Source organism: Elephas maximus, chromosome 22 (genome assembly GCF_024166365.1).
Source record: "Elephas maximus indicus isolate mEleMax1 chromosome 22, mEleMax1 primary haplotype, whole genome shotgun sequence".
NCBI classification, from domain to species: domain Eukaryota; kingdom Metazoa; phylum Chordata; class Mammalia; order Proboscidea; family Elephantidae; genus Elephas; species Elephas maximus.
In genome coordinates, this window is record NC_064840.1 from 28,155,583 (window position 1) to 28,173,453 (window position 17,871).

At 40.6% G+C, this 17,871-nt stretch overlaps 1 protein-coding gene across 3 annotated transcripts in view; it reads left to right on the forward strand.

Annotated features, from left to right (window-relative positions):
* TTC28 (tetratricopeptide repeat domain 28) overlaps nucleotides 1-17,871 on the forward strand; it is a 773,448-nt gene that overhangs the window by 226,144 nt on the left and 529,433 nt on the right. The window contains exon 1 of one of the 3 annotated variants that reach the window (XM_049865177.1): nucleotides 2,753-8,742. The exons of the other annotated variants lie outside the window; for them this stretch is intronic. Within the exon in view, the coding sequence (XP_049721134.1) occupies nucleotides 8,716-8,742 (27 nt within the window). The 5' untranslated portion in view covers nucleotides 2,753-8,715. Of the gene's footprint in view, nucleotides 1-2,752; nucleotides 8,743-17,871 lie in introns of those variants that run through there. 3 annotated transcript variants of the gene reach the window in all.

The window sequence follows — 17,871 nt, forward strand, 5'->3', positions numbered from 1 at the left end:
AGGAAGAGTATTACAGGCAGACAACTGCAGGTATCTAGGACATGAAGGAAGCATAAGGCGGCAGGTGTGGTTAGAGCACATAAGGGAACCTATGGTAAGAGATGAGGGTCAAAGATAGAGGTTAGATTATGTAGGCCATGGTAAAGCCTTTGGATTTTATTCTTTGTGCAAAGGGAAGACTTAAACAGGTGAAATGCATGATCTGATTTACATTTTGCAAAAATCATTCTGGCTCTTGGAAGAGACTGAATCATAGGTAACAAAGAGGAAGTTATTGTAGTGGCCCAGGTGATAAGCGGCTGGATTGGGATTAGATTTTGTAGGTAGCTAATTGAGGAGTTGATAATAGATTGGATGTTGAGGGAAAGTCAAGGACTTGGAATGGATTGGATGTTGAGGGCAAGGAAAAGGGAGAAATCCAAGGTTAGTTGAAAGTTTTTAGCCTGAGCTGCTGGGTAAATAGAGATGCCATTAACTAAAATAAAGTAAGACTGGAGAAGGACCAGATTCTTGGGGAGAAATCTAGAATTTTGTTTTGGCTGTCTAAGTCTAAGATGTCTGTTGGACATCTGAGTGAAGATGTTGAGTAGGCAGTTGTTTATACAAGTCTGCAGCTCAGTGGAGAGGTAGGGATTTGAGGTATAAATTTGGGAGTCATCAGCTAAGATGTGCTGTAGAGGTTTGGGACTGGATGAGATCTCTGAGAGTGTGATTATAGACAGGAAAGTGGGCAGAGGACTGAGCCTTGGAGCCAACCAGTGTACATAGCTGTGGATATATCAGGCAAGAAAAATTTGTTTCCCAATTTAAGTAAAATCAAATGTTAATGCAATAACAGGATTAAACACGTAGCATTATTCTATGTACAGGATATATGACGTATGTATGCACATGTATCATTCCATGTGTAATTTAATCTTCCCGACAATCATATTTAGGTAGGTGCTATTATTCGCTCCATTTTATGGCATTGAAAATTGTGGTACAGAAAAATGGAGTAACACAAGGTCACACAGCTAGTTAATGGTGGAGCTGAAGTTTGCTTGCAGGCAGTATTAAACATATAAACACTGCTGCCCCAGTCAGCTGGGTGGGGCTCTGTCCCATCCGTGAGGGAAGTAGATTGTATTCAGAAATGTAGCATATTTCAAGAGTTGATTCTGTTCTCATATATACATACGTACATGTTCTTTACTCCAGACCATACCTCCACCTGCCTGCTCCACATCCCTGTGTATCTTTTACCAGTATCTCGAATTCTAGAAGTCTCAAACTGAGTTCACCACCTGTTCTTTCTGTGATCCATAACTCAATTAGTGGTGTGACTCTTTTTCTAAAAGACGATGAAAAATTTTGAGATCACCTTTAATTTGTTCCTTCTCTGTCCCTTTCATGAAGTAGGTTCTTAGAACCTGTTATACTTTTAAAATATCTCTCAAGAACATCTCTTTCCGTTTCTGCTCCCCTTATTTAAGGCTTCATCATCTCTTACTGATCTATTGCAACATAGACTTATTTGGCCTTCCTGTCTTTATTGTTCTATTGTTTTCTATCCTTCGCAGTACTTCCAAAGTTAGTAGCACAAAATTCAAGTAGATTTGCTACTACCTTGATTAAAATCCTGTTTTGCCTCATCCTTGAAGTCAGGAGTTGAGAGCAAGGTTTTGGAGCCTGACTTGAATTTCCTCTTACCTTCCTAGCTAAGATACCTTGGGGAATTTACTTAACCCTTTTGCCTTAATTTCCTTTTCCATAAAATGGGCATGATAATTGCTCCTTCTCATAAGGTTGATAGGAAGATTCAATGAAATACGATATATATAAAACAGTTCGGTGGCTTGGCACATGCTTGATAAATGGTAGCTATTACCATTATTTCTAAAAGAGTATTCACAGCTCTCCAACCTTGACTCCACTATACCTTGCCTTGCATTGTAGGTTTCAGATCTATAAGATGACTTGCTCTTTGTCAATTTGGCCCATACCTCTGTGTTTTGGCTTATGCTCTGTTCCTTGAATCTGGAACATTCCTCCCCAAGCCCTTTATCTGCTTGCTGGAAGACTATTGTGCCACCTCTCTTGTGAAACTGTTCTCAGTTATCACAGTCACAATTACTCTTTAGGGCTTCCATAGTTTTAATGAGAGAATATGTCACTAGTTATTCCATCTTCTAGCACTTAGCTTGAGCTAAGAGCTTGGGCTCTGGAGCGACAGACAATAGTAAAAGATGAGTAAGTGTTGGCTGCTATTATTACTGTTCTTTTCATTAGTTGTGTATCTGTCTTCTCCTTGAACCTCTATGAGACTGCTCTCTCCTCAAGGGCACAGTGCCCAGTACAGCTCTTTGTAGATAACAGGTACTCGGTAAATGTGTGTTTAGTTTAAAGAAACAAGGACTGGCTTTAGCCTCTCTAGGGCTGCCTGATAGTGGAAGGAGGTGAGATGGGTAAGGTTAGAGGTTGTAGAGCAATCTGCCCTAGAGTTTCCTGCTAGGGAACGGAAGCGTGGTCCTGTATCAACTGGGCAGTGTGACAGAATTCCTACTGTAATAGATACTTTAGTTGTCTTTTTTTTTTTTTTTTTTAGCAAAGCAAGACCTTTATGTTCTTAAAGCACTCAACTGTGTGAAATATTCACAAATGAGGCATAAATTTTTGCTGTCAAATATACTTCTACCTTTGTCCCTTTACTTTCCTGATACCTCTTAAAAAAAAAAACAAACAAAAAAAAAAACCTCTTTAGATACTTGAAAATAATTTAGAGGTTTTTAGGTAAATTAATATGTTTTCCAAATACTGTTTCACATTGTGTTTATTATTCTACTTCTAAAACACAATAAATGTAAATAAGTATGAGGCTAGCTTTTCCAGGCATTTACTCTGTGATCAATGTCAGATATATCACACACCTTAGGAAATCTTGAAGAAATCCAAAACAGTGGAAAACGGTATGTTTTCTCCATTCATTTCCTCTTTCTTGCTTTTGTTCAGATTGGAATAGACAAGTAGTTATTGAGGAAAATACTATTTTACAGTATCTGCTTTTAAGGAAGTGATTGGCAAAGTGCTGTGTTAAAAAATGAAGGCGTTGTAAAAATGCCTTTTAGTAGCTGCGGATCTCTGAAAATGTGTTCTTATTGTTTGATGTTGGATCTTTGAAACAATAATGGTAAATTACAATGGTGCTAGCTTGGTAGCACTACTGAAATAATTCCTGGTGGAGAAAGTATATTAATACAGTAGTAATTCTGTAAATATTTCATATAAAATTGCAGATTCAGTTTGGATTAAGGAAAATAAATAAATAATTCAAGACACAAAGAAGCAAAAAACAAAAAGTGATTTAAGTCATTGTTGGTATTTAAAAGCATCTAGGTAATGGTCAAGGAGCCTGGGTGGCTCAGTGGTTAAGTGCTTGGCTGCTAACCAAAAGGTTGGCAGCTCGAACCCACCCAGCAGCTCCATGGAAGAAAGATGTGGCAGTTTGCTTCCATAAAGATTACAAACCTTGGAAACCCACATTGGGAAGTTCTACTCAGCTCTGTATGGTGGTTAAGAGTCAGAATCAACTCGACGGCAATGGGCTAGGGAACCGTCCTTATTGTGTGGTACCTATTAAATGAAAGCAGAAGCACACACCAAGCAGCAGGGGAAGAAGTACCCTACAAATTACAGCTAAGTGACTCAAAGGAAATATACCTTAAAAATGGAAAAACAGTTTAAAGTCTTGTATTACTTTCAAGTTTTAGATTGATTCTGTCTTTCTACAGAAACATATTTTCTTGGTCTTTTTTTCTGCCACAGCTCACTTGCTCCCAGACCTCCTGCTTAACTCACCCTTGCTGGCTCAATTTAAATAACTTTGTATTTTATTGTGGAGCCCTGGTGGCACAGTGGTTAAGAGCTACAGCTGCTAACCAAAAGACTGGCGTTTTGACTCCTTGGAAACCCTGTGGGGCAGCTCTACTCTGTCCTACAGGGTCGCTATGAGGCAGAATCAACTCAAGGGCAGTGAGTTGTATTTTAAGTCCAACAACGTCCGAGCAAGGGATGCCCTTCAGTCTGCAGGCCATGCGTGGCATGCATATGCAGAGGGAGTCAGAGAGGCCTTCTGGAGAACCACCCCACAGGTTAGGAACCAGGTAGGACCCTTCATTTATATATGGAAAAGTGAAGCCTTGAGTGGTTTAAGTCAGTAGTCACAAGTTATAACTTACAGACGGAATTTAGCCCAACAGGCATGTTTTGTTTGGTCTGTTTAGGATGCATAAAAATTTTTGAGCAAAGATTTAAAAATCAGAAAATTTCAGTTGCTCCTGAAAATTTAAAAGATCTGGCTCCATTGGGTTGGTATTCTTACATGACGTAATTTGACTAGCACTGAGTAGCAGCTAGCGTTTTACGTAGAGTGTCCACCTCCAGGTTGGCCATCCTCACAGTTCCCTTTTGTTTTATTCCTGGCTCTGTTTCACTTATTTATGTTACCTGCCTGGCCCATCTGAAAATCTCTATTATATAGCAAGTCAGAGACGGAGCAGGAAGGAGAAACTTCTCCCCTCTACCCCATCACCACTTAGGCAGTGAGTGGTTCATAAGGAGAGGTAGCTTTTGGTTCTCGGCCTTCCATCACCATTATTGAGCTGTGTGGAATTGAGGAGGTCACTTAACTTCTCTGAACTTCGGTTTTGTTATCTGTCGAATGGTTATGATAAGTATTTTAATTATATACATAGTTAAAAAAATTTTTTTTTGTTGTTTTTACATAGTTAAAAAATATTCACCTCCGGACTTATAAAAAATAGCCCCATAAAAATCATAGTTAATATTTAGTTACATAGTCTATAGATTCAAATGCTGCTTGGGCCATGCTCTTTTCCTACTGTTAACTCCTTCAGTGCTCTGTGTTCTATAAGAAAAAAATCCAGATTTCTTCCCTTATATTCAATGTTCCCAGCCATTTGGTTCCAACATACCTTGCCAAATATCTTGTACTTTGGATTGAATAGAATGGAATTTCATTCATTCACCATTCATTTTTTTAGCCCCGAAATATTGAGTACCTCTTCTGTGCAGGGCACTATTCTAGCCATCAGGGATTATAAAGTTGAACAAGACAAAGCTTCTGCCTCTAATGTTCTCATACTCAAGGTTTATATTTTAGGCAGGCTAATGTTTTGTGTTGTAAAAGCAGTTCACATATTCTTGCCTCCTTTGCTCACACTATTCTTTTTTGAGTATTTCATTGAAAAAATATTCGTTGCCTGCTATATGTCAGCCACTTTTCTGGGTGTTGGTATTTTAACAGAGCAAAGTCCCCGATCCCTTGGGATCTATGTTCTTGAGAAGGAAATAAGACATTATATAAGTAAACCAAAATTATATGTCATAAGAAAAATGAAGCAGTGTAAGGATGGGAAATAACAGCGTGAGAGTCATGGTGCTATTGTTCTAGGTAGGGTGGTGAAAGACAGCTTTTCTAAGATGGTATTTGAACAGAGACCTGAAGGAACTGAGGGAGGGAGCCAAGAGAATATCTGGAGGAAGAGTGATCTAGGCAGAGCGGGCAACAAGTCCATTGCTTGACATGTTTAAGGGACAGCAAGGAGGCCAATATGGCAGGGGCTGAGTAAGGGAGCGGGAGAGGAATAAGCGGTGAGCTCAGAAAGGTAGAGGGGTCCAGATCCTGGGGGCCGTGGTAACCTTTCCTTTTGGCTCTGGAATGAGTTGTATCCCTTCTCAAAGCTTACTTCAAGTTTCTTTCTGACCACTTCCTTGACCACTCCTGGAATACCTATGATCACCCGCTCATTTGTCACTTAACTAAGGCTGTGCTAGCTTGCCTTCTTATAGGTCTTTTGTTCTGTTCTATCTTCTTTGTAACTTTCTCTAGCATAGGGACTTGGTCTTACACCTATTTCTATCCTACACAATGCTTTGCACCTAGTTTGTTTTATGAGGCTCTCGCCTCAGATGTCAGCAGTAGTAATTTGAAAGTTATTTCTAAGAAAGAAGTAGGAAGACTTGGTGATAGATTAAACATAGGGGAATGATGATAAGGTTTTAGTTTGTGATCCTGGAAGAATCACGGACAGAAAAAGAAAAGTTGGGAAGAGAAGCTGATTTGGGGGTAGATTAAGGAATTTGTTTTGAAATTTATTGAACTTTTCATGGTAGTAGAACATCTATGTGAGGCCATCCCGAATGATATGGTATGTCAGGATATATATAGAATATTAGATTTGTGATTGCTGCCTACAGTCTGTAATATTCTTAAGTGCAGGAACACAGTCTTACTCATGTCAAATGTCTTGTATCAAAAACGAGAAACGAGTTGCTGTTGAATCATTTCTGACTCGTAGTGAGTCCATGAGTGTCAGAGTGGAGCTGCACTCCATAGGGTTTTCAATGGCTGATTTTTCAGAAGTAGATCATCAGGGCTTTCTTCCAAGGCTCTGCTGGGTGGGTTTGAGCTGCTGCCCTTTTGGTTAGTAGTAGACCCCTTAGCTGTGTACGCCACCCAGGCACTTCTGATGCCTGAAACAGAGGCTAGCAAATAACAGATGCTTAAGTCATTTTTTTTTTTTTAAGTCATAGACACATAATAGGTTTATTGGGATCAGAGATAAGGTTGACATATAGCTATGAAGCATGTCATCGAGAGGGCATAGGGTCTGGATTCCGATCACTGTGTGTCTGAATTCCAGTTCCATCACATTTTATGTGTGTGGTCTTACTTGTGTAGGTGACCCTCTGAATCTCAGGGCCCTCATCTGGAAAAAGGAACATTAAGTAAGAAGTTCCTTGCAGAGCTGTGAGTTAAAGAACATAGGCATAGGTCCTGGCACACACTGGTGTTCAATAAATAGTACCTGGTTTTTTTTATCCCTGGTGGTGCAGTGGTTAAGAGCTTGGCTGCTAACCAAAAGACTGGCAGTTTGAATCTACCAGCTGCACCTTGGAAACCCTATGGGGCAGTTCTACTCTGTCCTATAGGGCCATCATGAGTTGGAATCGACTTGAAGGCAATGTTTTTTTTTTTTTTTTTTTTAATCCATTCATTCAGATATAATTATCAAAGAGCTAATGCTTGTATCATGAATTTCAGACTCTAAGGCTTAGACGGGATCTCACAAATAATCTGATTCAGTTAATTTATTGTTTTGGGTGTTTTAATGACTTACTTATAATCTGATATAGTGATCAGTCTGCATATAACCACCCATATTAACCAATCCTGGCAGTGCATACAGACTTCTGAGAGTAATAAGTTAAACATTGTTGGAACACTGGACTCATAGTATATCAGTTGGTATTATTATGTACATCAGTTGGTATTCTAGTAGTTTACACTGTCCGTTATATTCCTAGTTACCAAGACAGTCTCATGGTAGGATAGGAGTTGATAGACATGTTGGGTAGTAAATAATAGTAGACCCGCATAGTATTTTGTATTTACAGACTTATCTCAAATAGAATGGAATCACTCCACAGAAGATGAGTGAAACTCAATTCCCACAGCAATGTTTTTTAAAGATGCAAATAGAACCTATAAAGTTAATTTGGGGGCAAAATTACTAATTTTTTTTTTTTTTTTTTACTTTGTTAAAGGGTCGCTATGAGTCGGAATTAACTGGATGGCAGAGGGTTTGGTTCGTTTTTTTTTAAAAGATCTTTTATTTTTTTGGTTTGTATCAGGAATTAAAGTTTTGTAGCCTTTGATCTAGAGTCCTTTCCTATCCCTTTTCTCTCGCTAACTCACCTATATATCTAAGTATATATTTTGAACAGGCTTCCTGACCTCTGAGGTCTCTTTGGGCTCTGATTTCTTTAGTAGCTGTTGAGTACTTCTGAAACCATATGCTTTACTTGCTTTGGAGGAGATGTCGTGGCACTAAGACCCAGAAACCATTTGCTCTGTGTGGCTGGAGCTGGGCAGGCTGTGTTCTCACTGAAGGGAAGGAAGTCATTAGTGCAGACTGAGCTGTGGAGTTGGGTTCTTGCAGGATTTCCTTCCAGCCTTTCCCCACTAAGGTTCTCGGGAATTAAAAATTTTTTTTTCTAAACGCACAAACCAAGTTTTCCTATTTACAGTGTTCAGGGAAGGGGTAGGCATTTCGGGAAGGGCAGATCCTTTCCCCAAGTTACCCAAGAAGGAAGCGAAAACAGCGTAAAGAAGGTCAGATTCCAGATCTTTGGAATTTTCTTTGCTAAATTTTACAAACAAGAAATACACCCAGAATTTTGGGAATTGCTCCAGGCTGCGCGTGAGGGGTTGATTGTTTGTCTAATCTTTGAGAAGAGGAGAATTCGACAAAAGGGGTTTGGATGGCAGAAGCCCGGCTGGGTTTCCGCAGCAGCTCGCGGTCTCAGTCTCTTCTCTGAGGGAGGGTCTCTGCAGCCGTCTGGAGACCCCCTGCCGCAGGCTCCTTCTGCTGGCGCTCACCCGCCCGGGAAGATGCCCCGCTCTGGCAGGAGCACGCTGGTGGCCGCTGGGACTTCCTAGCCCGGTGGGAAGTGTGTTCGTTGTGTGGGGATACTTTTCATTGAACTGAAGGCGAAAAGACTGGACTCTCCGGGGCTTTTTCCCTTCGCAGTGAACATGGGAAAGAATTAGGGGGTGGGAGGGAGGCAGCATGACTTGCAGTCGCCGCTGCCCTGCATCTGCCCCCAGCCCCCAGCCAGCATCTTGATGTTCCACGTATCGGCTGTACAAATATGATGAAATGGCAGCCCCGGAAGAAGGTAAGTGTCCCGGAGTGGGGACGGGGCCCCGACGCCGACCCAGGGAAGGGTGACAGGGGCAGTGGCCCTCAGGTCCCTCCACCCCTTCCGTAGTTTGCTGGGCCGGCCGGTTCAAGCAGCTAGCAGCTGCGTCCCCTTAGGGACTTGAGCTGGTCCTTTAAGAACGAGTTCCCAAGTCTGGTCTGTGTCCACTGGCCTCTAAGTTTTTCCCTCTGGGTGTGTGCCTGGACTCGCAGAGGTGACAGTTCAGAAACACCCGTTTGCTATAGAAGCCCGGTGGAGCCAGCGACAAGATTAGCTTTGTGCAAGCCAGCAAGGGTTGCCAGAGTCCAAGGACTCGGCGGCGCCCCGTTTCTGGGGGGTCACTTGGGGCTGCACCCACCTGACATACTCTGCTGGCCCCGCAGGTGGGTGCTGAAGCACCTACTTCCCCAAGGGGTTAATAGGCTCCCAGCCGCTGGCAGCCGCTTCCCCAGGGCCCCACTGGGGGGCGAGCAGCCCCAGCGCAACCGCCCAGCTCCTGGCCTCGGGGCCTCAGGCCGAGCGCTTGGGGCCGGCCGGGGCTGCGGACTCCGAGGACAGCGTGGGCCCGCGCGAGTGCGCGCCGGCCATTGTGCACGGCGTGTGTCTGTGCGTGTCCGCGTGCATGGCGTGTGTGCATCGATCGATCGTGGGGGAAAGGGGGAAGGGGCCCCTTGCTTTTTGCGAGATTATTTCCTAATATGGCTCCTTTGTTGAGAACTCAAAAAAGAAAAAAAAAAAAAATCTAGTAGTTCTTTCAAAATAAATTGCTATTGGTCCTAGAAATAACGTTTCTAAATGCAGGACTGGTACCTACTCTGGCACGTTGAGGGAGAAAGACAGCTTTCTTCAAGTTATTGGTGGCTGTATCTTTGGCGAGGGCTCCCTTTTGCTAACTTGTCTGACTGGTGTTAACTGTTAGGTGAACCTACTGGTTCACTGCATGGCAGGACTCCCCCCACCCCCCCCTTCCAAATACCTCATTTGGCCTTAGCTTTTATTGACGTTCTCCTGAAAGAAAACATAGCAAGTGGATGTGCTGTGCCCCTCCCCAGCCGTGACCTGTCTCTGTTAGCAGCTGCTGGGTGTTTTACTTGAACTAGCTAAACTGACTTTCTTTGTGGCATAATGTGTGATAACCGTGTTTTACATCAGAGCTGAAATGGAAATCATATGTGAAATGTATGAGAGGATATTGTGCATTTGTTTTATTGCTAGATAATCTAAAGATTCGTGCCTCAGTAGAGTCTGGTGATTTGAAGGATTTTCTCTGATATCTAAATCATGCGATTTTGTCGGCTGATACTGTATCTTTTCTCCCTCATCCTAAAATCGGAATCTCTCGAATATTAGTTCTCATCATAAGCTTCTTTCAGCGAGATTGATTTCATTTATCTTGGCTGAGGGATCCATATAACCTCCCCTTCTCCCCCAATGAAAATCAGAGTTTGGATGAGGAAAGCCCATAAAAGAAACCATATAATTAAGCAATTTAAACAGATGCTGCATATTCCGAAAGTCCTCCATTTCTTCTATATTAGTAAATTGCATATTTATAAGCAGCTTTAAGATGTCTGCAAACTGTACATCCATAAATGTCTGTTTTTTCTATTTTGCCCAATATGCAGTAACTCATGTGGTTATGTCTATGGAAACCCCTCTGGGTACTGGTATTGCTTGAACCACGGAAGTATTATTCTTGGCAGTCAGGTGCACTTCTGGACTCTGGAAGATTCTGTTTCAAGTGTTAGGATTCACTCTGCAGTATTTACTCATTCTGTGATGCTTAAATTGCTATACCAGAAGGTTGTGTTTATTCTCTGTGTTCATAATCTCAAATCATCATGTTATAAAGGATCAGATCTAATTCTGCAGAGTTCATAGAAGATTAAAAAATAAGCTGAGCCATCAAATACTGAATGATGATTTGGTGGTTGCTTGAGAACAATTTTTGGGAGTGGAAGCTGCCTTGGAAGAGATTCAGTATTCAACTCCAGTAGGGCACCAGTAAGTCTTTGCAAAGATTCGGTTTATTTTCTTTCTCTTGCCAGAATACTCACATGATCAGATTGCTGCCATGGTTTCTGGCTGGGTCTGCTAACACATTTGTAGTGGTACAGTCACATGCCATGTGTTTTACCAAACTGTTTCATAAAAACCATTTACACTACAGATGAAAAGTGATACTGCATTGATGTGGCTTTAACAAAGCTATGAAGAGCGTACGTAGAATGCTGCCTCAAGCAGGGTTTATCTACACCTGGGCTTCCTGACCAGGATCGGTCAGTAATGTGTTATCATGGTGCCCGGTCGGCCACTACTAGTGCTGGCTTTTGTAAATTCTGGGCTTACTGTAAGAAAACGACCATAGGTTCTAGATTTCTTTGTTTCTGAGTATGCAGCTGGGTGCTTGACTGAAGGGAGTTGGGGGAGCTCTTTCCTCTTTTTTCCTTTGCTTTTTTTATTTTCAGGGTAAAACTAAATACTAAAACTCAAGTTGTGGGGCCCTGGTGTATTCAGTTCGAGCTGCTACTTTTTGACAGGAGTCTTGGTGGCGCAGTGGTTAAGCACTGGGATGCTAACCAAAAGGTCCGGTGTTCGAACCCACCAGGCGATCTGCTCCCATAAAGATTTCTGCCTAGGAATCCCTCTGGGACAGTTCTGCTCTGTCTTATAGGGTCTATAGGAGTCAAAACCAACTTGACGGCCCACAACAGCAGCAGCAACTTTTTCACAAAGAAGCCACTCAGGACCAGTGAGGAGCTTAGGGCCAAATCTTCCAGAGCACAGCAGGCCTCCCACCAACAGCCCCGTGTTGTTGTTATTGGGTGCCGTTGAGTTGATTCTGACTCCTGGTGATCCCATAGGGTTTTCTTGGCTGTCATCTATGGAATCAGATGGCCAGGTCTCTCTTCTACAGAGCCGCTGGGTGATTTCGGACTGCCAGCCTTTTGGTTAGCAGCCGAGCACTTAGCTATTGCTCCACAAGGGTTTGTTAGGAGCTCTGTAATTTCTCTGAAAAGCGGGATTCTGAGCAGTTGTCCTGATCTCATTATGGCAAGAATGGCATTTAGTATTAGAAAGAGGAGCTGCCATTTTTTGAGCACTTGCTCTATGCTAAGCATCTTTAATTTCCGTATGCATTCATCTACTCCTTATTCAGTGAGGTGGTAGGTGTTATAACTTCCATTTTACAGATGGGGAAACTGAGGTTTGTAAAGGTGAAGGGACTTACCCAGAGTCACACAGCATGACAAGGACACAGCTAGGATTAGACCAGGCCCTTTTTACTTCAAAATGTATGCTTTCCACTGTACTTGGGACTTTTGATAACCAGGTGCTTTATCCAAGAAAGATAAAGTCTGACAGCTGAGCTGATCCCAATATGTGAAGGTTAGCCACAGCTTTGTTCCCTGACTCCTCTGTACTAGCACCAACATGCTTTTCCTCACTCCTTTTCCTCTTGTCCTGTCTTGGAGAGAAGCAGAGTGACTTTACCCAATTCTGAATCTTTAACTGATGGTAATCTTTTAATCTCTTTATGTATATACCCAATCTCCCAATTATACTTTAAGTTACTTGAATTCTCACACCTCATCTCGGGTGTTAAGGAAGTGGTTAAGAGCTCAGGCTACTAACCAAAAGGTTGGCAGTTCGAATTTACCAGCCACTCTTTGGAAACCATATGGGGCAGTTCTGCTGTGTCCTATAGGGTCGCTATGAGTCCAAATTGACTCGATGGCACACAACAACAACAGCAAGGATGGTCTAATTGTTCAATAAGTGTTTGTTAGATATAAGAGTAAATAAGAACTTTGTAAAACTTGTATTTTTAGGCTTTCTTATTCTAAGATGTGGTATGAACTTGAAATGTAAAAAGGTTCAAAATATTTTAATTGATTCATAGATATTAGACTGTAGTGGATTATTAAAGACAACCAGGATATGTTGGCACTCCCGATTTTTTATAGATGACATCAGGGGGCAAGTCACACTCTCCTACAAAATGTCCGTGGAGGTCCTGGTTAAGGCACGCTACCAGGCTCCATGGACCAGGCTGCCGAGCCAGTGTCACTACCCTTTTATTCACATAACGTTATTGGTCTGGCAGAATGTACTTTCCCCTCTTTTCACCTTAAAGTTGAGAGGCTATTGTGTGTCATGTCATTTTTATCTTATATTTGCAGAAATGATTGTAATTAAAGTGCTCATCTCATAGGACCATGTTTGTTTACAATTCTGAAAGGATTTCTGCTCTTTAAAATCCAAGGATAATACTGTGTAAATAAGACTGCAGTCCAAGCCTTCAGGAAAGCTGCTGCTGATTGGATTTTTCATTGCTTATCTAATGTTACATTACTGTTCACACATAATAAAAGATCATTAATAGGGGTATGTCACATAAGCTACATTAATTATGTCATTTAAGAATCATATGATATATTTATCTTGTTATACTTGTCACATTAATATAATGTGAACCTGGCTTCTTAAATGACTTCTCCGACGGAACTTCATTTCAAAAGCTTGTTTGGAAGCTCACTTGCGAGGATTACATCCTGTAAATCTGAGTCTTGGAATAGCTTATTACTTTTACAGAAGAGTGTATTTCAAATCCCTATACTTTCTGTACAATGAAGTATCTTGGTTCTGGAGTAGGAAAGCTAAATCTCAGATTTTAATGGAAACCCTGGTGGCATAGTGGTTAAGAGCTACAGCTGCTAACCAAAAGGTCGGCAGTTCAGATCCACCAGGTGCTCCTTGGAAACCCTGTGGGGCAGTTCTACCCTGTCCTATAGGGTCGCTATGAGTTGGTATTGACTCGGCAGCAGTGGGTTTTTTGGATACGAAATTACTTAGTTACCTGCCTGAATGCTGTGCTCGTTGATATTATTACATTATTCATTTGGGGCCACAGTTTGTTTAGTAATATAAAATCAGGCAAAAAATAATCAGGCATCGTGGACAAAAGTTGTTAGAAAGAGAAGTCTTGGAAATTCCACAACAGAGGTCTTTCTGCAAATTCATTCTGTATACCTTTCGCAAATCAGTGCAACCTAGAGGCCTAGGTTTTGGTTCTGGCGGCTCCGCTGACGTGTGCTTGGGCAAGTCATTTGACCTTTCACTTCTGACTCCCCGCTGTTGTAGTTTAGCACCGCATTATCACTTGCTGAATCTATTGCAAATGGGACCCTAATGATTTTTCTTTTCCTGATCTTTTTTCTCTCTGTTTTTTCCTTCTTACTGCTTCCAGAGTAGTTGTTAAAAAACACACATCTGATCACATTACTCACCTTCTTAAAACCTTGCACTGTATCTCAGTTGTCTCCAAATGGGGCAAGCACACCCTAGGCTAGGGGGTGTGCAAGAAAAGCATTGGGGTGTGGGAAAAATAGGAGAATGTCTATTTCTATGGATTTTTAAATCTAAAAGAGTAAGAAATAAATTAAACTTTACTAATCTTCCAAATTAAGAGCTCGACTTCTACCAAAAGGTCTGCAGTTCAAATCCACCAGCCACTCCTTGGAAACCTTATGGGGCAGTTCTACAGGGTCCGCTACGAGTTGGAATCAACTTGATGGCAATGGGTTTGTTTTTTTTTGTTTGCACATCATTGTGCTTGTACTAAATGCCTCTGAATTGTACAGTTTAAAATGGTTTACTTTATACTGTGTCAGCTTCACCTCAATTAAAAAAAGAAAGAAAAAAAAGTCACAGTTATTTGGGACACATCTCACAGCTGATCGCAAGACATCAGTGCAACAATGCTTGGTTGTAAACCTCCAGGGTGAATCTTTATTCCCTCAGCCCCAAGTATTTTTTATTCAGTAAATTTGGTAGGGAACATCTGTAGAAAACAACTTCTAGGAACCTGTGAGAAGCTGAGGATAGTTGGTAGACTTGATAAGAAGGGAAGCAAGTCAGTGATGAGAAAATCTGATTTGGCACCTTTACTGTTCAGGGGTAGCCAGTAAACATGGCCAATGTGAGAGGCTATAGAGTTTAATTGGCCCAACTTCAACAAAGGGCACCAGCAGCCACCTTCATTTTGCCAGTCAGTCACAGCGATGACATGCTGTGGAAAACACAGCGGAAGCAAGAGAAAGCCTGAAATCCTGACCAGTCCTGTCAGCTTCAGCTTCCGCAGTGAATTCATTACATCGGTAATAACAATGTATGTCTCAGCTTTAAGACTTTGCTTTTATTGATGTGCTAAAACTATGTAGTTTTATTGAAAGCTATAAAAATTGTATCATTTAACTGACATTTTCAGGATTTATATGAAGCTTTTGTCCTGAACTTTCTTATTACCAAAAACCAAACCCATTGCCGTCAAGTCGATTCTGACTCATAGCGACCCTTTCTTGTTAGGTACCCCTTCTTAGGTTTTTGTAGCTAATAGGACAATTCTCACGTGATAAGCCCTTTAACTGTATTTCTTTTTCAGTACACTTTGTTATTTATTCTGTTATTTAAAGTATTCTTTGTTATTTTGAATATTTCTGCCTGCATTTTAAGAAAAGACATAAATTGTATCCTTTGGTTTACACCTTCTGTGTAATAAACTTGGCATTTGTAGAGATGGTTCATGAGATAAGCTTGATGACAATTGCCAAAGCTGCACATAAGCTTTTTTTTAAATTTATTAATTTTTTATTGTTGAGGATATACACAGTTTCTACCTGTACAATTCAGTGACATTGATTAGTAAATTCTTCAACTTGTACAAACCATTCTCTCCCTACTTTTCCAAGTTTTTCCTCCTCTTAGCATAATTAACATAAGCTCACTTCCTCCTAAACTCAGTGTTTTATCTTCTGAGGTGCTGTTGTCAGTTTGATCCCATATAGATAGCTCTTAAAAGAACGCAGTGCTCAAGGCAGGTATTCTTTACTTCATAGTTTATTTATTACTGCAAATTCTCTAGCCTACATACAGTGCATCTGGTTATGTAGGCCCAATGTCCATTCATGAATGTGCCGGTCATATTTTGTGGTGATGAGACTTGTGGAAAGCACAGTTATTAATTAAGGCTACTCTGGGTTAGAGAATACGTACATGGTGGAATGAAGATCCAGGAGAGGTCATTGTAGGGAGCTCACTCCATATGGGCATGTAATATTCCAAACACACAATATGCATAGGCTTGACTCTAGAAAGGAAGCAGTAGGGAGTAGGGAAGGAAGAAACCTCTAAAAAAACTTTGTTGCACACCCTGGTATAACTTTGTTATATCTTTTATTGGTATGAATTAGAAATTATTTTTTTTATTGTCAAGTAATTCCTTATTTTGACTTGCCCAATATAGGCATTCCTTTTTTTAAGGAAACTCAAAATACAATACTTTGAATTTCAAAGTAGGTTGAGTGCTCACTTGTTTTATATAACCGAAAACCTTGAGTGTTCATTAGATTTATCTGGATCATTAGTTCATTCATCTGACAATTAATCGTTAAGTACATGTTTTATATTTCTAATATTTATTAATGAACATAACAGAAATACATGTATATGTCTCCAAAATTATGCTAGACTGGGGTATCTGTGAAGAGCTGTAATGCTAAAGCCCAGAATTATTAGGTATTTTGGGAGCTGTGTTTATGGAGTTGAGATTCTCAGGATAAATAAGATTGTTATGCTTTTGATAGAGGGATAAAAAGGCAATCTCATGATGAGTGATGATGGACTCACCATCCTCTTGGTAGATATTGGGTCTTTATACATCATAATTAGTTTTTTCCAAAAGAGTGTGAGCTAGAGAAAGAAAAGATGAGATGCAAACCATTTTTATTGATAATTTTGTTAAAAATATTAGGTTGAACAATGTGAAACTGTTGGTATTTGGCTATTTTTGACCTGCAAAAATAGAAATATACTATAGTTTTAATGCTAGGGGAGGGGTTTAGAAATGGTGGTGATAAATATTGAAATTAATGAATAAGATATGTTTGGGGGATTATGAATTTTAGTATTCCATGATTACCATGGTCTTTATGGAAAATCACCATGCTAATAATTAATCTGTTTGTGTTCTTCTTGTGACTTTCTCTGGTAACTCGAACTTAATTCATTAACTGGTAGCCCTTTAAGTTAAACTATTTTTTGATACAAAATTTTCTGAAACATGAGTTTTCTGCCTTCTTAAACAGAAGGCATTAAGCATGATTTAAACTTCTGACTACTCAGATTGTCATAAAAAAAATGAATTATTCTATTCTTTTATAATACAGTAATCCTACAGGATCTTTTAAGGAAGGTAGAATTATATGTTCCTATACTGGATGACCCCAGATTGCAGTTTTTTTTCTTTTTTCCCCAAATAATTTTACACCTACTTTGTACAGTTTTTATTCTTCTTTCTATGCTCCCTAAACTAACGTTGCTGTCATGTGCCTGCCTTTTGCAGTTGTGATTTATGTATCTGTTCCTAGTCTGTGGTAAGAAATGCAGCTAGCTGAGCTTTAGCTTGAGATGAAAGTCTGTCGACCCAGAGCGAGGGTTTCTCTTATGAGTTATGAACTTTAGAGTGTAGATTGTAGCTTTCTGTTTTGACTACTTAGAGGTTTTCTTTTTATACGTCCTTTCCGGTTTTAGAGAATTGAGGTGGTTAAATAAGTGATTTTTTTTTTTTATTGTGTTTTAAGTGAAAGTTTACAATTCAAGTCAATTTCTCATACAAAACTTACACACACATTGTTATGTGACCCTAGTTGCTCTCCCTATAACGTGACAGCACACTCCTTCTCTCCACCCTGTGTTTCCCGTGTCCATTCAACCAGCTCTTGTTCCCCTCTGCCTTCTCGTCTTGCCTCCAGACAGGAGCTGCCCACTTAGTCTCATGTTTCTACTTGAGCTAAGAAGCACACTCCTCACTGGTATCATGTTATATCTTATAGTCCAGTGTAATCTTTGTCTGAAGAGTTTGCTTCGGGAATGGTTTTAGTTTTGGTTTAACAGAGAGTCCAGGGGCCATGTCCTCTGGGGTCCCTCCAGTCTCAGTCAGACCATTAAGTCTGGTCTTTTTACTAGAATTTGAGTTCTGCACCCTACTTTTCTCCTGTTCCATCAGGGACTCTCTGTTGTGTTCCCTGTCAGGGTAGTCATTGG